General features: G+C 49.1%; 1 protein-coding gene across 9 annotated transcripts in view; it reads left to right on the forward strand.

Moving 5' to 3' along the window:
- The first annotated feature begins 9,813 nt into the window (after nucleotides 1-9,813).
- Nucleotides 9,814-19,779, forward strand: part of SMTN (smoothelin) — a 67,806-nt gene continuing 57,840 nt past the window's right edge. For 6 of the 9 annotated variants that reach the window (XM_061602512.1, XM_061602517.1, XM_061602520.1 and 3 more), the window contains exons 1-2: nucleotides 9,816-9,898; nucleotides 11,488-11,673. In XM_061602512.1, coding sequence (XP_061458496.1) covers nucleotides 11,623-11,673 — 51 coding nt within the window. In that variant the 5' untranslated portion in view covers nucleotides 9,816-9,898; nucleotides 11,488-11,622. Of the gene's footprint in view, nucleotides 9,904-11,466; nucleotides 11,674-19,779 lie in introns of all 9 variants that reach the window. The other 3 variants (XM_061602516.1, XM_061602514.1, XM_061602515.1) reach the window with 3 other exon arrangements.

The following is a 19,779-nucleotide window of genomic DNA, read 5'->3' on the forward strand; positions in this document are numbered from 1 at the left end:
TTCATCTTCCCCAGCACAAAGGGAGTGGAGAGCGGTTCAAGAGGTGCCTCCCAGGATCTCTCCAGAGCAATCTGAGAGGAGCCCGAAGCTGCTGTCCAGCACACCTCAGTCCCCCAGCATCAGGGCCAGCCTTGCCATCAGGGAGGGTGAACCAGCCCTCTCAGGTGGCAGATGTTCAATGGGACAGACAACCGGGGCAGGCCATTCCTCCTGAGTCCCCTGTCCATTTCCCTGGTCAGAGACAGCCATCTCTGCTCTGTTTGGCAAAAGCCAATATGGTCTGGTCCTCCGTTGGATAAGCAAGAACGCAAGAAGAGCTGTGGCTGGATCAGGCCAGCATCCTCTTCTGACAGTGGCCAACCAGATGCCCCAGCGGGAAGCCCACAAGCAGGACCTGAGCGCAAGGGCACTCTCCCCTCCTGTGGCTGTCGGCAACTGGCTTTCAGAAGCATGCTGCCTCTGGCTCTGGTGGCAGAGCAGAACCATCAGGGCTAGTAGCCATTGACAGCCTTTTCCTCCCTGGACGTCTCTCATCTTCTGTTAAAGCCATCCAAGTTGGTGGCTGTCACTGCACCTTGTGGAAGCGGATTCCAGAGTTTAACTATGCACTGCGGTATACATTTATTTGGTCCCCTGCTCCCTTCCCCCATCTCTCTCTGTCTCTCTCCCTCTCACACACACACGCACAGAGAGAGATTGGATTGCACAGATTGCTATGTAGGGGTTTGCTGCATGTATGAGACTCTCTCTCGGGTGGGGTGGGGAATGGTGAGCGCTTCCTTCCTTCCCTCCACTTCTCTGCTTGGCAGGGTGTGTGGCTAGAGTCCCAACAGAGAGCGAAACTGGGTAGCAGATGGGAGTTGCAGCCTGGCAACTTGCTATTCTCCCAGCCCTGTCCATGTTTACTTGTCCTAAAAGTGGAAACCCAGCCCTTATTTTGGGCAGCAGACATGCCTTTGGCTGGAGACTTTCAGCCCTACAACTTATGATTGTGGGATTTTGGATTCTTTCCCTGGTTGGCCCCAAAGATCCTGGCACAGGCTGGAGTTGGGGATGGCTCAAAACACAGGGGAAGGGAAGTCTAATGGTAGGCCTCGTCCTTTCAGTGGTGGGCTTTGGGACTGGTAGGGTGGGAGGCCGGGAGGCCAACGGTAGGTGGAGCCAGAGCCACTGATGGAGCCAACTAGTTCTCGTTTTTGTTCTCCTCCTGCCAGGGGCAAAGTTGAGACGGAAGAGGAGGAAGCTGCCAGCCAGGGCCACCCCATGGGCTGGATGTAAGTAAGGAGGTAGGCAGGTGGAGGACTGGCTGAGACCAGGCTGAGTGGGTGGGGCAGGGCCCCGTTTGCCCTCACAGACCAGCCTCCTACTAATTGTTCCATTGGGAAGTCTTTTTGGGCCAGCCCCTTGGCAATGGACGGGCACTGCACAACAGCCCCCTCTTGCATCCTGTCCTGACCAGTAGTGTAGTGGCAAATTCAGAAGGGCGGGGTTTCTTCATGAAAGTCATGCCACACCCCTCGCTAGCTTGCTTCCTTGCTCTCAGTGATCATCTCCACCCTCCTCAGTCCTTCCCACACATGCCTTCTCCCAAAACAACAAATGTCCCTAGAAGCCAATCAGCACAAAAGGGGAGCATGTTAGCTACTGAGAAGAGTCTTCTGAGTGGCTGACTCACCTCCTTTCACTCTGATTGGTTCCAATCAGCAGCACAGGACAAGGAAACATGTTAGAAGATTCTCCTCAGTGGCTAACACACTCCCTTTTTGTGCTGATTGGCTTGTGGGCGTTGGAGACATAGGGACCCTCCTGGGACTCTACTCCCCAAAAAGTAAGGGGTCTAAGACACCCCTGAGACCCCAGAGGACTATACCCCGGGTCCTAACCCCAGGTCAGAACTCCTCAGATGTAGACTTCTCCTCCGATGGCCTCTCCAAAGAGAAGATGGATCTACTCTCTGCAGACACTGGAGCCCAGTGGAGCCCAAAGGAGACACGTTGGCCATCATACTCTGATAGCTGGCCACAGATTCCTTGGGGATCAAAAGAAAGCCTGGAGGAGAGATCTCCACAGCTAGAAACCCCATTACCCTGAAGGAGCCAGTGTGTGCAGAGGAAGGTTCTGGCCCTTTAACTGGCCAGAAGGCAGCACCCAATGGGTGGAGCCTCTAATCAAGGACTACCTCACCCTGCTGTAAAACTTGACCAGTTGCTCCAGGACCCTGCCGTGGCCTTGATTTGCCCTTCAATTCGAAGAGGACGAGGACAACCTTGCTGAGACAACTTGGATGTTTGGCCTCAGCTGTAGGAGTGCTGGCCGTGGTTCTGAAGCCGCACCTCAATCTCCCTCCCAAGTGCTGACCCTCGTCTTGCCTCACCTCCAGGAACTTCTGACCCTGCCTTGCTTTGCCCATCACGCCTCCTCAGTGGCGGGCATCCCTGTAGACTGTGACGCATACCCCATTTTAGTGGGCAGCAGGCAGGATTTGGGTGCATCACCACCCCAAATGTATCCTGGCTCTGTGCTAGTTGAACGGTGATCATTTCCCCCAAATAATCTGCAGCTGTCTGTGACCCTGATGTGCCATTTTTTGTTCGACAAGCTTGTGCAAAACACAGCACTGACAGAATAGCAAACTATGGCTTTGGCAAAAGTGGACAAAGTGGCACATTAAAGTGGGACTCCTGAGGGGAGGAAGGTGAACACATTTTGTCTTTTAGAAGCATAGAAAGGTGCCTTATACTGAGTCAGACCATTGGTCCATCTAGCCCAGTGTTGCCAACACCGACTGGCAGCAGCTCTCCAGGGTTTCAGGCAGGAATCTCTCCCTGCCCTACCTGGAGATGCCACTGGGGATTGAACCAGGGACCTTCTGCATGCAAGGCAGATGATCTGCCACTGAGCTAGTGCCCTTATCCTTACCCAACTCTTGTTTGGACCCTACTGTTTTTCCCTCATAAAAAATATTTTCCAGTGTTCCCTGGGGGGAGAGAGTGGAGTACTCCACTACTATGAAACTATGATAGGAATAAGCTATTGAGCTGCAGTCTTGAATATTGCCCACTGTCTATATACCCATGATGGCCATTTTCTGCTAGCACCAGGGATGGGCAAGAATTGCAATTCAGACCGCATTTTAAGCCGCACCTATCAAACTCACGGTTTCCAAAACAACCCTTCAAAATTTGCACTGATTTGAATTTTGCAATGCAGTTCGCCAACCAAACAACGGCTACAAAAATGCGTACGTTGGGGGAAAGCATGCATCGAAACAAACACACGAGTGAAAATGCTCACATATGATGAGAAACGGCTTGTAAAAATGCGTTTTAACAGGAGAGATTCGCACTGAAATGCTGGAGGATTTTCAGGAGGATTTGTTTCAAAAAATAATAATTGCAAATTGCTGCAGAAATGGGGAGAACTGAATTTAAGATTGGAAAAATGTGGAACTGAGAGAATGAAAATGGACGGATTTTTCTATCCCTAGGTAGCACTCGTGGCATTTTAATTATGATATGAGTAATGGTGCCTCTTTTTTCCTTTTTTCTTAACCAAAAAAGCATTCTCTCTCTCTCTCTCTCTCTCTGTATGTGTATATGTATATATGTGTGTGTGTCCAAACCCAAAGCTATCAAGTGAGGAAAGTCTGCCGTTGTTGCCATTACCTGAATGGCTGAACGGCCGACCAGTGAAGCAAGGTATCAAAGAGACACAATGTTCCAATTGCGCGACCAGGAACAGGGACTCCAACGGATGAATCAGAAAGCAAGGAGCAATTCATGGAACAACAAGCCTCCCTCTTGGACTCTTACAACACAATAGCCCAGCCTGGCATTACAGATTCCTATCAAGGCACGTCTTCATGTTTATCAGGTGAAAGAAGCATTACCTCTGTAGCTTTCATGGGGATGGGATGGGGGGAGGAGTGAGGGTGTCAGGCAGCCATAGATAAGGTGAAATAACCAGAGAGGCTTGCAATGAAAGGTCAAGCAGAATGGACGCTTCTGATCTGGGGAGACTTTGGGGCTGTTTGTCCCCCTTGGAGGCAAAGCCTGGATCTGACGTCTGTGGGAGCAGAGCCCTGCCTCAAGGTGACAGGGTCAGGGACCTCACTTCATCGCAAGGCTGCCATAATGGTTGCTCTTCCTTTGGCTCCCAAGAGTACAGTAACACAGGTTCCCAGACTTCCACCCCTTCCCACTGGACCAGTTAAAAATTGCTGAGGGTTTTGATGGAGCACTTAATTCATTTTCTGCCTGTTGTTTAGCAATTGTAATGTGCTGTGCTCTATGCTAAAGTGTTTTTTTTTTTAAAAAATAATTATGCAGAATTCAAATGTTAATACAAAAAATGCAAGGGGGGAGGTTACCTTCAGCTCAGCACCGCCAACAAAGCCTGTAATATGTAAACATTGTTGTTTTGTTGTTATACGCCTTCAAGTTGATTTCGACTTATGTTACGTTACAGTTTATTGCTATGCTGCCTTTTAGCCAAAAAGGCCCTCAAGGCGGCTCACAAAAAATATACACAAATACAAAATACACATCAGAAAAGAACAATACAGTTTACAAAAACTTAAATAAAAATATTAACATTGTTAAAAAAGCAACAGCAACATCTTTCAATAACAATACAATAACAACCAGCACTTTCCTAACGTTTTGACAATGTCTTAGTTTGACTTATAGTGACCCTATGAATCAGTGACCTTCAATAGCATATGTCGTGAACCATTCTGTTCAGATCTAGTAAGTTCTGTGGCTTCCTTTATGGAATCAATCCATCTCTTGTTTGGCCTTCCTCTTTTTCTATTCCCTGCTGTTTTTCCCAGCATTACTGTCTTACCAAATCAGCAGCAATCTATACCGGTGTGGTGTAATGGTTAAAGTATCGGACAAGGGCCTGGAAGACAAGAGTACAGATCCTCTCACTCAGCCGTAAAGCTCCCTAAGTGATTCTTGGGCAGTCACTGCCTCTCAGCCTAACCTACTTTGCAGGGTTGTTGTGAGGGTAAAATTGGGAGGGGTAGAATCATGCACGCCACCTTGAGCTCCTTGGAGGAAAGGCAGGATGTGAATATAATACTAGCAATAAATGAATGAATTGGGAACAGCATCAAGACTGCAATGGAGAAGATATTCTGACACCCTCCACCCTTGTAGATAAAGGTGCGACTTGACCAGAAGTTGGTATGCTTACTATGATGAGGCTGGATGCACCTCGGAGATGCACCCACCAGTGTGGATGAGAGAGACAGTGGGGTGTAACCCCCCCCCCAAAAAGCACTGTGCCTGGCCTGCCATGGTGTGGAAACTGATGTGAACATCAGAAGAGCCTGGCTGCTGCATCAGGCCAGTGGTCCATCTAGTCCAGCATCCTGTTTTCACAGTTGCCAACCAGATGCCCATGTGGAAAGCCCACAAGCAGGACCTGAGCGCAAGGGCACTCCCCTCCACCCCCGTCATTTCCAGCACTTGGAATTTTCAAATTATGGTACATTTTTTAAAAAATCATCAGCTGGTCATTTTAAACATTATTTCATTGGTGTTTTATATTTTACATTGCTGTACTGTTATATTGTATGAATTGGCGGGATAGAAATACTTTTTATAAACAAATCAAAACAAATAAATCCCACATGCGGTTTAAAGTGGAAAAGCAACGGATGGGCATCTCAGAAGGCTCATATCGGTACCCTAAATACTGGCACCAGAGGAATGGTCGACAGACGTTATCAAGGAGAGTTGAAAAGAGTGTGGACCATGTGGAACAGTGTGGAAGGGTAGTCCTTAGCCACCAAGATGGTCATCAAGCAACCTGGAAAAGTGTCTTCGAATCAAAAGATGGGGCCTCTTATTTCCTACCCTATGGCTCTCAAAGGCAGCCATGAGGCAATGTGACTATGGGCTGCTGGGCAATAGGGATGGTGGACAAATCTGATTCAGTTTGCATTTCAATGTGAACCTTTCAATCTTTCCAAAAACAACACACGAACCTAAGCACAGCCATCCTCCAAAATGTGCACTTTTCCAAATTTTGCAGTGCAGTCCTCCAGTCAAGTAACGTGTGCAAAAATGCCTATGATGTGGTAAAGCATGCATAACAATGCACAGATTCGGGAAGAACATCACACAAAACTGCATTCTGTTAGAGGAAATAGCTTTGCAATAATGTGCATATTAGGCAAAACTGCATGCAAAAACGTGTTGTAGGAAAAATTTGAGCAAAAATGCTGATGAATTTCATGGGGACCTGAAAAACCCCCAAACCCAAACTGATGTAGGAATGTGGAGAACTGAACTTAAGATGCAGATTCAGCCATCCCTACTAGTGTGCAACCAAGAGATCTACCCTGTGATGGCACACTTCCCCACACATTTCCCCCTATTTAAGCCCCATTGAAATACCTCTTGCTGACTCAGCTAGACCCTGTCTGAACAGCATTTGGTGACAAGACGCTTTCCCATCCCATCTACAGAAGCCAGCTGGGTTTGCAGTTGAGTCTTATTTCATCACCGGCAAGGGGCAGTTATGGGGGTGCAGGATGTGCCATGGGACACACACAGCTCTGCCCTCCAACAGAAGGCCACTGGCCAGGGGGCTGCCCCCAGAATCAGCAGCTGACTCAACTCTCTTCATCCTGGGACAGCCGGGCTCTTCCCAGGACATCATGTCCTCAAGACATTATCGGGACGTTTTCCTGGACACGGGGACGTTTCCTGCCTAGGTAACTTTTCTCTCTGACCCCCAACACTTATCTCATCAAAAGACAGGCATTGGGGAGGGGTGTGCCTGTGCCAAAAGTTTATCACCCCTTATCTGATTGTTCCACAATGGTTGCTGCTCTCCCACAGAGTCAATTTCGTGTCAGTTTAGAGATCCTGTGGCCCCAAGCCAAGGTACAACTGCTAAGAGAAGGTGACAGACAGGCGTCAACTTTGTTTGAATGGGGAAAGCAGAGCCTATGGTGAGGCAAGAGCTGACAAAGCAACATATTTAGCAATCTTCTCAATCCCTTGTCAACGCAGAGGTTGGAAGGCGTGCGTCTGAATACCAGGTGCTGGGCATCACATGTGGGAAAAGGTCTTGCCCTCAGGTCCTGCTTGTGAGTTCCCCAAAGGATGGGGGTAAGAAACCTCAGGCCCGGGGACCAAACACAGCACCTTTGCACCCCAAGTGTTTCAGCTTGGCTGGAAGGTGTCCTTGAACTCTTAATAATGCCTCTTACTTCACCGGATGTTGGATAGAGAGATGGGCGTGCGCACGTGTGCGCAGATCGATAAATATGCTGGATCAATCCATATTTATGTGTGTGTGTGATTTTTCAAAATAAAAGGGGCAGTTTAACTCCTAGCCATGCATGCCACTGTAATCTCTGCTGAGCTTATCTGGTGGGATTCTCGGGGGCCGGGGAGCTAATTTTATTTGACATATAGAAGACTGGCAAAGGGTATCCTAGGAGTTGACACCATTGCCACTGCTGGGGAATAAGTGGCAGCAAGTTGGCCCCTGGCCTCCAGACCACTGCCCATTAATGGCACCTGAACTCGAGCCAGGGATGGCTACCTGATCTTGCCTCATGGGGAGGGATCAGCTGTACAAAACACATTCTTACAGCTGGGGTGTACTTAAGCATGACTTCCGTGCAGAACTGAAATTTGCCAGACGCCTAGTAAATAGCTGCTGGGCGCATTAAGCTCAAGGTAACCAAATGGGAGACAATTACTTTTGGTTGTTTGTGGAAGAAGCAGCGCCCTTAATCTGTGTTCAATGATAGCAGCACCAAGGCTGCTAGGAATGCACTTAGCAGGTCTGTTTGAGTTGCTGGCTTCTGAGTCACAAATCCCCAGTTCAGCAGACCTTTTAATGCCATAGAGTCATGGAGCTGGAAGAGGTAACCTTCGAAATCAACTAGTCCAACCGCTTGTCGATCCAAGCAGCCCGCAACTATAATAGGTGACCATCCACCCTCTGCTTAAAAACCTCTTAACGGAAGAGAGCCGGCCACCTTCTGAACAGGTTCTGCTAGGATCTCTCTGTAGATTATTATTATTATTATTATTAGGCGGCAAACAAAAACATGCTAAAACATCTTAAAACAAAACAGCTTTAAAAACAGCTTTAAATAAAAGAAGTTTTAAAAACATCTTAAAAAGCAATTCCAACACAGATGCACACTGGGATAAGGTCTCTCCTTAAAAGGCTTGTTGAAAAAGGAACGAGTAAACAGATCCCAAAATTGGGGATGGGGGAATGTCCTCAGCCCAAGGGCCACTTTATTTTCTAGGTAATCTTCCAAGGGCCACATGCCAGTGGTAGGGAGGTGGGGACAGAGGCAATAGTGGGCGGCACAAGGGATGTAGATTTTCCCTTTGCACCCAATAGCCTAGGTTCTACACACCCTCACACACCCCTTCTGTTCTCCATCTCCATGTGCCCTGTGTGAAAAATATTGAGTGGGTCTGACTGTTCCCAATTCTCTCAGAGGCCTACTGGGATAACTGGTTCAGGTAGGTTTTATTGGTGGGCTCTTGTGGGTCCATCTCAAGTGTTTAGGAGGAGTCTTAGTAAGGAGGGACATGAGTGATACCACCCCAGTTTCAGCAATCACGGGGAGAGGGAGGTATAGCCATGGGGAGGTGGTGAACGATGCCTTGTTCCTCCCTCCCACTCCTCTCATGGACAGGTTGCTCGTTGCTCATCTGCTGAGCCCACTGGTCGGTGTGTGTTGTTGTTTCATGCCTAATTGGTACACAATAAGACAACACTCATCCATGATTTGATCAAGGTGCTGATCTGGTGTGTATTGCCGAGACCTGGGTGAGTGAGCTGGGAGGAGCCGATCTGACCTAGCTCGTGGCATTGTGGAGCCCGGTTTGCACCTTGGTACACCAGTGAGCTAAGGGCAATGAAACAGGCTGGATGACGGCTAGAGCGCAAGTGGCAAAAGACGCGCTGTGAGGCTGATCGTGCACGAGTAAAACATCATAACCGAGCCTACTGTGTGGCGGTGAGGGCGGCAAAGAAAGCCCACTTCTCTGCCTCCGTTGCCTCAAGTAGCCGTCCAGTGGAGCTTTTCCGTATTGTCAGGGGTCTGTTGACAAAAAAGATGTTTTTAAAGCTTTTTTTTTTTAAAGATGTTTTTAAAGCTGTTTTGTTTTGATATGTTTTTAAGGATGTTTTGATGTAATATATTTTAAAGTCTATTTTTATGATGTTTTAGAGTGTTTTTAGGGCTTTTGTTTGCCACCCTGGGCTCCTGCTGGGAGGAAGGGTGGGATATAAATCTAAGAAAATAAACAAACAAACAAATAAAAACTCAATAATAATAATAATAATAATAAAAGTTCTCAATAATGGCAAAGTATTAGGAAATAATACATAAATAACATTTCCATCCAATATTAAACACCCACAATAACCAAGCCTAGTAGTTCAATAAACAATTAACGAAGTACAACAGAAAAGAGATCACAATTCAAAGCAATTTATCAGAAGCGGCTGCAGAGTCCCTTAAGTACAATCAGATCCCGCTTAGAAGCGCTATTCAAACCAACCTTGGCTTCGGTCTCGGGGATGTTCACCAGAACTCCAACTCCCAGTATGCCAAGCGAGAGGGGGAGGGCTTACAGGCAACGGGGGGCGTGGCCAACGAATTGAATTGAACCAGTAGCTCAAGGCGCAGAGCAGCTATGGGCGCGTTCGGAGCCAGGCTGGCATTGTGATTGGCTGCCGTGAGGAAGTTCGGGGCGGGTCTCCGAGGCGTGGAGGCTGGGGCTTGGCGGGGCAACGCGGGCAGCTGGCTCAGAGCTGCTTCGAGAGCCGGAGGGAGCGGATCCGGATCAGGATCTGAGCGGCGCGAAGGGGCAGGGCTCCTGGATGGCTCTGCCGAGCTCCGGTGAGGTGCGCCCGCTGCTCTGGAAGCGGGAAAGGAGAGCTAATGGTTAATTCGGATTAAGGGCGAAGGCGAATGGTTAATCCGGATTGGGAAGGGTGTGTTGGCCAATCCAAAGCGGAGTGTATTTTTTTTATGGGGGAGGAAGAGGAGTCTATGGGCGATCTGGGTTCGGGACCAAAGTGGAGTCTGGACCGATAGATCCGGATTGCAGAGGATGTGTGTCCCAAATCCGGACAGCACGTCTGGATTCCCGCCTGCAGTCTTGAATGGGCGTGCTGAACTAGGGAAGCCTGCATTTCAGCACGCCTAAAAACGAACCCCCCGGGGGTACGTATGTGTAGTGGGGTTCCTTAATTTGGATGAAGTGCGATTCTTCCCTTACTTTCGCTCTCAAATTTACCTGTGATTTCAGTAAAAAAAACCCAACCCTGTATGCATTGCTTCTCCTTCCTGACACCTGGTTTTGGACCCCAGAAGTAGCAGGCACTGGAATTCTGCAGGGGATGAGTGGGCACCGGTTGGCACTCTCTGACTTGGGAGCTGTGGAAAGACGTAGAGTTTGCAATAGTTGTGGTTGGTCTCGCCCTGTGGTTGGTCTGTCTCTGGATCCAGTGCACCAGGCTGACAGCTCCTTGTCTTCCACTCTGGATCTAAGGACACTTGAGGAAGGGCAGATGAACTTTCTGGGGGAAGTTTATGCAGGTCCAAATGGATATGGGCTACGCGGCCGCCTTTTCCACGGTTGCTGTTTTAATAAGGACTTAACCGGTAGACATTAGGATGTGCCCTTCCCAACCCCCAACAGTTTAGGGGTGATGTTTATGGGGGGTTAGCCTGCTCTATCCTCTCAACAACCCTGTGACGTAGGCTTGGGGAAGGGAAAGTCATGTGTTACGGCGATTTTGGTGGCCCAGGAGGCACCTGGGGCCTCGTTGCCCTGCTTCAAATCAGGCGTTATCAGCCGTGTGTTAACTCGTGACTGTGTGTTGATGATAACACCATCGCGGTAAGTATCCTGGCCGTTTGTCACTCCCAATTAAAATAAAGCTTTTTCTTGTGAGCTGTCTATGCTGCTGCCTTCCGTGAGTCTTATTCCTGAGTCAGGGCTTCCCTCCTTCCTCTTCCCCCCCTCCTCCAAGGTTTGCAATGTGACTGTGGGGTGGGTGATGCTGGCTGTCTGGCTGTCTTTCTGGCGCATTGGAAGTGTCTGAGCTGGGTGGAAAGTGTTCTTCCAGCGGAGCTGAGAAACCCCATCTCTCTGCTCCCCCCCCCCACAAACTTTTGGAAAGCTGACTTGAGCAAGGACTCTGCTTAAGTCTGGGATTCTGTGTCTAGGGGGGAGCCTCAGAGTTTCCTGGAAGCAGGTGGGCTGGAGCGCCAGACCTTAGCGCAGTGACGCCGAACTTGGCCCTGGCTGCGTCTGGCTGTTCTGATGGTCTACATTTCCAGCTCTGGGATCAGCAGCCGGTGAAGCGGCTGCGGTGGTTCCATGTGCCTTTCGACACGGTGTTTTGAACCCCAGGAAAACACCTCCCAATTATGCTCTCTCTCCTTCTCGCCTAACACAGCTGTGGTTTGCTGCCTTCCAGAATTCCTCTTGTGAGCCGGCCGTCCTGATGCTGAACTAGCCGCCCAGTCAGAGTTTACACACGGCAGCCGCGTCTTGAGACCACGAGGGTCTATTTTGGGGGGCCGAAGGGGAGCCAGACGGTGGCCGAGACGACATGTCGGAGGAGACCCTTTTGAGCATGGACGAGGGAACGCTCCGGAAACTGGTGAGTTTCTCCTGAGATGCTTCCCGGTGGAATGCATGTGTGTATCTAACCACGGAGGAATGCCTGGCTGTTGCTGACTGCTTATGGGTTGAGAGCCCTATGCTTTCTGCGCTCAGCACCATTCATGCGTCTCAGGCATTGGGAGAGCTTGAGATGTTCTGAAGTTCTTGGATGCGAAGCCATTTATTTACTGAAGTTTTGTTCGAAACGCTTGTATCTTCTACCGTGGAACTCACAAGCTGGTGGGCTTGGGAGTTCCCAGGTGATCTTCCTCCACGGACGGACCAGGCTGTCTGGAAGGGCAGTGGCTTTTCATGCAGAAGGTCCCAGGTTCAAATTCCTCGGCATCTCCAGGTAGGGATGTGAATGTCCCCTGCCTGAAGCCCTGGAGAGCCTCTGCCAGCTGGTGTAGGCAACACTGAGAAGGATGGAATGATAGTCAGACCTGGTGTAAGGCCAGCTTCTGTTGGATTAGAAGGAAAAGAATCTCTCACTGTCAGAGCTCATAACAAAGGGCTGCAGCTCAGTCCCCGATGGGATCTCCAAGTAGGGCTGAGTCTCCGTGGAGAGCTGCTGCCAGTCAGTGTGGAGACTATACTGGTGTAAGCCAGCTTCTGACGTCGGATTGGGAATGTCCCTGGGGCCAGGCAGTGATGCCAATGCCTACCTAAGTGGAACAATGGTCTGATGTAGTATAAGGCAGCTTCCTGTGACGGGGTGGTTGTAGCTAAGAGGCAGAGCATCCACCTTGCACATAGAAGGTCCCGGGTCCAAACCCCAGCAGCATCTCTAGGTAGGGCTGGGAATGTCCCTTGCCTGAACCCCTGGGGAGCTGCTGCCGGCCCGTGTAGACAGTACTGGTCTGACTTGGTATCAGGCAGATTCCCATGTTCCTAGATGCAAACTTGCTTAATGTCAGCATTCCTGCATCCTCAGATTCTGCACTGGGACAAAAAGAGTTTCAATTTTATTTGTTTATTTATTTATTATTTGATTTACATCCCACCTTTCCTCCCAGCAGGAGCCCAGGGCGGCAAACAGAAGCACTGAAAACACTTTAAAACATCGTAAAAACAGACTTTAAAGTACATTAAAACAAAACATCTTTAAAAACATTTTTTTGAAAAGCTTCCAAGACATCTTAAGAAAAAAAGGTTAAAAACATATTGTTTTTAAAAAAAGGTATCCATTTAAATAATACTCAGAGTAGATCCGCTGAAATGAGTGGACTCAACCATTGATTTCATTTGGTCTGCTCTGATTACAGCTGATGTTGGATATCACCCTTTATTAAATATATTTTTTAATCCTGTTCTTCAGCGCAGCAAAGACTCCCAGAGAAGCTTACAGGGCATTAAAAAAAAAAGTTCTTGCTTTCCGGTTTAAACATGTAATCTTGTTTAAATCTTAAAACGACACGACACAAAAGGAAAATGGATTGTCAGGGAGAAGGAAATAATAAGCAAACTCGGGTACAAGCTCTTCTGATGGCCTGCTGGGGTGGAAAAGCTCAAAGCGAGGAGGCACCAAAAGGTGCTGGTCTCTCCGCAGCGCTGATGAAGTGACATCTCATCCCTTCTTTCCTCAGCTGCACCCTGATGGGGTTGCTGCTCCTAGGTAAGAAGCGATGGAGAGGAGGAAGAGCCTGGCTTCTCAGCAGAGCTGGGGGTGGGCCTGCATGCGCATGAGTTCACACATGAATGCTTGAAGCTGTTGTATACAGAGTCAAGCCATTCAGTCCATCTAACCCAGTACTGCCTACACTGACCGGTAGGGGCTCTGCAGCTGCCTTGCCCAACCTCTAGATATTTTGGACTGTGACTTCTATTGGCCCTAGCCAGCGCGGTCATTAAGGGCTGCAACTCCCCATCAGTCCCAGCCGATCTCATGGGTGCAGAATTGTGCACCCAAGTGGCAGCCGATGGAGGCTATCATATGTGCTGTGGTTCCAAGTGTGCACATTGGAAAGGTCCAATCCTGGCTTCAGTTTAGAGATGGGAAGCCACCGGGAAGGGTCTGGAATGAAGGGGTGATGGGCCTGCTGCGACCAAATTGGCTTTCTGCTCAAAGAGGAGCCACACGCCATGGGCACAAATGCAGTCGTGTCATCAGACGTAGCCTGCAAATTTTTTTTAAAAAAAAAATCTCACAAAGCGACTTGACCAACATAAAATACCCCACGCTGTCCAGTTTGGCCTGAAAGAACATGACTGAAATGTCACATTTCGCCATTGGTCATGCTCAATTCATAGTGGGTTAGGTTTACATTTTTCCCGGGCACATAAAGTGTGTGTTTGAGGGAGAGAGAGCTGTGCACATCTGCATGAACTCCGTGAAGGGAAGGCGGGTTGAAAATGCAGGAAAGAAAGTGCACTTGCATCACTTAAGAGCTTGCAAGCTGCTGTGCCAGCCTTCCCCAACCTGGTACCCTGAGGGTGTTTTGGACTACAACTCCCATCAGCCTCAGTGTCATCCACCTGTGCTGGCTGGGGATGATGGGAGTTGTAGTCCAAAGCATCTTGGGGCTATGCAGTGGCTATGGGGCACCTTCACGGTTCGAGGCAGTATGCGTCTGGATACCAGTTGCTGGGAATTGCAAGTGAGGAGAGTTGCTGGTGCACTTAAGTCCTGTTTCTGGGCTTCCCCCATGAGACATGTGGGTGGCCAACAGGGTGCTGGTCTAGATGGGCCTTTGGCCTGATCCAGCGGCAGGGGTCGTCTTATAGTCTTATGAGGGCACCAGGTTGGGGAAGGCTGCTTTCGCAGACAATTCCTTGGACAACACGAACCCGTCAGTTTTATAGCCGACAGATGGCAAGTTTTTTCCTTCTTGTTAAAAGCTTAACTGTTTTTGCACCTCTGGGTGCCTTAGGAGTCTTCCATCCCCATCCACAACGCCAGGCAATCCGAGCGGGGGCCTTTGCGCCCTTTGAGAACTGGTCGCTGCCACCCCACTTGGTTCCCCTGGCCCTGGTGCTGCTGGCTTTCAGCCGATGAGCTGCACAAGGGCTCTTTGTGCATCTCCCAGATTTCGCCTCTCCCTTTTTCGCTGGGTGGCAAAGAGAAAGTGCCAAATTCCGTTTGCCCTGCCCTGCCCAGGCGGGAACGTGCATCGTTCAAAAAAAGAAGTTGAAACGGCTGCTGGGGGTGTGCGCTCTCTCTCTCTCTCTCTGTCTGTTCTGGAGAAAAGTCTCCGAGTCAACCCTCTTTCTCTCCTCCCCCCCCCGTCCCTTTTGGGCTGGGGGGCTGAGCTTAACACCTGGAGAGGTGTCGGGTCATTTGGGAGATGCTGGGGCTGCATAGCAGCTGCTCCAATGTGTGCAAGGAGGCGACTGGTCCTCTGCTGTCTGGAAGAGTGGCCTATGAAACCGCAACTACTTTGTTTGAGTTCCCTGGGAAAGGGCCGCAGCTCATGGGCAGAGCAGTTGCTGTGCGTGCAGAAGGCCTCAGGTCTAGTCCCTTGGAACATCCAAATCTGCTTTATGCTGAGTCAGGCCATGGGCCTGCCTAACGCAGTGCTGCTCACACTGACTGGCAGCAGCTCTCCAAGGTCTTTCCCCAGCCCTACCTGGAGATTCGTGAGAGGCAGTGTGGTGTAGTGGTTAAGGTGTTGGACTACGGCCTGTGAGACCCGGGTTCGAATCCCCACATGAGGATGAGACTCACTGGGTGACCTTGGGCCAGTCACTGCCTCTCAGCCTCATGAAAACCCTCTTCGTAGGGTTGCTGTAAGTCCGAATCGACTTGAAGGCAGTACATTTACATTTTAAACTGCTCCGGTGATTGCGGGGTGGGGTTAGGCCATCTGTTTTGCACACCAAAGGTCCATTTACCTGGGGATGCCCATGGGGACTGAGCCTGGGACCTTCTGCAAGCAAGGCAGGTGCTCTGCCGCTGAGCTTCAGCCCTTCCTCAGTGTCGAAACCCAGAAGAGCCGCTCCCAGTCTGTGTAGACAAGACTGGAGCTAGATAGATCAGTGCTCTGATTCTGTATAGCGAAGGGCTGTGGCTCCGTGGCAGAGCACCTGCCTTGCGTGCAGAAGGTCCCAGGTTCAAGCCCTGACGGCCTCTCCAGGGAGGGCTGGGAAGGTCCCCTGCCTGAAACCCTAGAGAGCTGCTGCCAGTCAGTGTAGACAATGCTGAGCTAGATGGACTGCTGGTCTGACTCGGTGTAGTGAAGGACTATAGCTCAGTGGAGCATCTGCTTTACATGCAGGAGGTGTCAGTGTAGAGACAATATTGGGAGCTGGAGGGGTAGTCTGAGGCATACGGCAGCTTCCTATGCGAGATTAAAAGGAAATTAACCTCTCGCCGTCAGAAAATGTGCTAAAGGGGCTGCAACTCAGCTGAGCACCAGTACTGCATGCCAGAGGTCCCCGGCTAAAACCGCAGCATCTCTAGGTAAGGCTGGGAATGACCCTATTTGAAGCCCTGGAGAGCTGCTGCCAGTCAGTGCAGGCAATCCTGAGCCAGATGACCCAAGGGTCTGATCCTGTGAAGCAACTTGTTTTGCCCCCCCTCCTTTGCCCCTGCTGTTAACTCATTAGATGGCCTCAGGCAAGCCATGATGAGCTTCCGCCGGGCCTTGAAGACCTGGCTCTTCAGGCAGGCTTTTGGGGTGGGTTAGGTTTTGTTATTATTGTTTGAGATTTTTAATGCTCTGATGTAATTTGTATGTTTTTATGTTGTACTTTGCCCAGAGTGGCTGGATAACCAGCCAGATAGGCGACTAATAAATCCAATAAATAAATAATAATAGTAATAAATAAGCGCCTTGCCCTCCCTCAGCCCCGCCTCCATCTGCAATGGGGGAATCCTAATACCAGCCTACTCTACAGGGCTGTTGTTCATCTTACTGGGATAATATCTGAGAAGTGCTCTGAGCATCCTCAGGCGCTGTATTTGATAGTTGCCTTGTACTGCAGCAGTCCACTGAGCCCCTGCCCTGTTACATGAAGAATATCCTTCGCAGAGAGGAGATTGGACCCGGGGTGCCTTCTGCTTGCAAGGAAGATGCTCTGCCACCATATGGATCCCTTGTCAATACCCCCTCCCTTAAATGTACGAATGCACAAATCTGCCTCGCCCTGAATTGGTCCATTGAGCCATCTTGGCTACTGTTCAAAGGAGGTGCTAAACTGCACGTTAAAGGATAAAATGGAGAACTTTTCCGTACGAAGTATTCCATCACTGAGCTGTGGGCCGGCCCTGAGTCTAGGGCTGGGGGACCTTTGGCCCTCCAGTTGTTGCTGGTCTTCAACTCCCAGCATTGTTTCTGATCCTTGGCCATCCTGGCCGGGGCCGACGGCTGTTGGAGTCCAGGTGCCTCACTCCTGCATATAAATGCGACGTACTATTAGTTTTTAGTATTCTTGGCGACACGTTGAACTCTCCCTTCTCTAACGAGTTCAGGGATGTGTACAGGAGTCTCTCTCCCCCTCCCTCATTTTATTATCACAACAACCCTGTAAGGTCGGCCCTTTGTAGAGGAAGAGTAGTAATTCTGGGCTTAACTGTGTGGTTGCAGGGTTTTGGCATCCCCCCCCAAGCAGATGCATGTTGATGTTCCCTGCAATAAACCCTTCCTTTCCCGCACCCCCCACTTGTGTCTGATGGATCCTTATTGCGCCACCTAAAATTTTTGTATGTGCGTGTTTAGCAATAAGGGTTGAGTATGAGCTGTGAGCCAGGCAGGCCCAGGTTCAAATTTCTACTCAGCCATTCCAGAGATAAGGCCTTATTCTTGTAGCCTCAGCTCTCTCTAATCTGTAATATGGGCATAACAACTCCAGCCTACTTTACAGGGCTGCTGTAAAGGCTGACTGTGTGCGAAGCACCTGGGGATGTTTGAGCTGTGCAAATGCCAAATACTGTAGTCTTGTTTCATAGTTTACGCAGTCCCTTTCCTCACTTGAGGGACACCTCGCCTCTCATCTCCTGTCCCCAGCCTCTGGGACTGTTTTGCACCGATCTCCCTTGGCTGACACACAACTCTGTCCAGCCCCCTTAATCGGCAAAGTATGGTTTGTTTGCACAAGAGTAGACGTGCTCTTCCTTTTAGCTGCTGCAGAGTGTTCTGCCACCATTTCACAGGCAAAAGCTTGCTTTGTGAGATGCTTGAAGTAGCTCGACGTATTCTCCTTTGTGGGTACCAAACCCACCCTTTGCCTAGAGGCCCCTTAAAAACGGTCACATACGTGTAATGCCAAGTTTCGGTTAACCAGCCCCCCCTCCCACCGCCCCCATTCCTGCCACAACAGGATTAGCTTGCCTCAGGCTGGGAACACTGTGATCATGACTTGTGCTAATTCAGCTGTCTTTTCTAATCTAATCGTCACTGTTGCAAACAATATGCTATCTTCTGGCTTGGCATGGTGCAAACAAAAAGCTCAAATGCCCCATTTCTAGTCTGCTACTAATGGCCAAACTCCTGACGTGGCTCGTGGCGAGTCCTGTGCCCACGGATGCCATTTCTTTCACTACCCCGTTCCTCTGGCTTGGGTGGGGAGTGGGGGGGCAGATTTGGTCCCAGGTTCAGTCCCCAAATGGCATCTCCTGGTGGGGCAGGGAAAGGCTCCCGGCCTGACACCCTGGCACATGCTGGCTGGGGCTATTGGGGGATTGTAGTTGAAAACATCTGGAGGGCGCCAGGTTGGGGAAGGTTGATGCTCTACATTGCTTTATGGGATTTTCTAACACAAGTTGTTTTTTAAAAAAAAATAAGCTTTTTTTATTAGGCTTTTAAAAATAGAACCGCTTTCAGTATACCAATTACATAGCAAAATATACTTAAGTCGTTTTGCATATGCTGTGGGTGAATTACAGTTTTCCGGATTTTTATAAACAGGGAGAAACCAGAAAAGAGTAAAGTTACGTATCGCAGCGGTTATCTGACAGGGAAACGAGAACCACTACCTGATAACTACATATACTTACAGCTTAGGACCAGTTTTCTTGCGAGACCGCCTTACCCCATATGTGCCCAGCCTGCAGAACAGACACTGTTAAATGTGCCGTGTAATTCTGGTGCCACACTTCTATGAAATCGTTCTTTAATGTGGCAGCAGCTACTCTTTGGAACTCCCTGCCTATTGACATCAGGCAGGCGCCTGCGCAGTATTCTTTTCAGTGCCTGCTTAAAACTTTTCTGTTAGGCAAGCCTTTCCATACAGGTTTTAATCTTTTTAGTTAGTAGCTGTTTAAATATGTTTTTAATTACTGGTTTTTAACTGTTTTATCGATAATTTAAAATTTTTTTGGTAAACCACTTAGAGGTCTTTACACAAGGGATGGATTGATTCCATAACGGAAGCCACAGACCTGAACTTACAAGATCTGAACAGGGTAGTTCATGACAGATGCTCTTGGAGGTCACTGATTCAAAGGGTCGCCATAAGTCGTGATCGACTTGGAGGCACATAACAACAATAAACCATTCAAGTGGTATATAAATTTGTTATAAAAAAAAGTAAGTAAAGACATTATTTCAATTTTCTATAGGTTCCAGGTATTTATTATAACCTTTGATGGATGGTTTTGCATTTCTGTATTGACATAGGGTGCTATTCAGTGCTACTTAGAGTAGACCCATTGAAATTAATTGACTTAGGTTAGCCATGTCCATTAATTTCAATGCATCTATCCTGAACAGGACTTAATTGGCTCCAGCTCATAAAAAATAAAAACATGCCATGCTGCACAGACGTTGCTTAACAATCTAACTCCCTGCATTAGCTTTCCTGCTGTTGCCGACTTCCAGACGTTTCTGTGCCATAAAGCCACGTCCAGATTTTCCAAAAGATTTCCAGGTTGTATTTTTGGCCGCTGATTTTAGGCAGCTGCTAAAGAGGGTCAGATGAATCTTGTGGAGGAAGAGTAGAAGTCAATCAGTGGTTATTAGGGGTAATGGCTAAGTGGAGCCTCCATTTCCAGGGAGAGTCTACCTTGGAATACGAGTTGCTAGGGAGATGCTTATTGCCTTTATGCTGTACTTCAGGACTGAGGAACCTCGAGCCCAGAGGCTAAATGTGGCCCTCCAAGCCCATCTATCTGGCCCTTGGGACTCCCAGCAGGTTGTACCCATTCCTCAGCCGCACCCTTCGTCAG

Source organism: Rhineura floridana, chromosome 19 (assembly GCF_030035675.1).
Source record: "Rhineura floridana isolate rRhiFlo1 chromosome 19, rRhiFlo1.hap2, whole genome shotgun sequence".
Taxonomy (NCBI): Eukaryota; Metazoa; Chordata; class Lepidosauria; order Squamata; family Rhineuridae; genus Rhineura; species Rhineura floridana.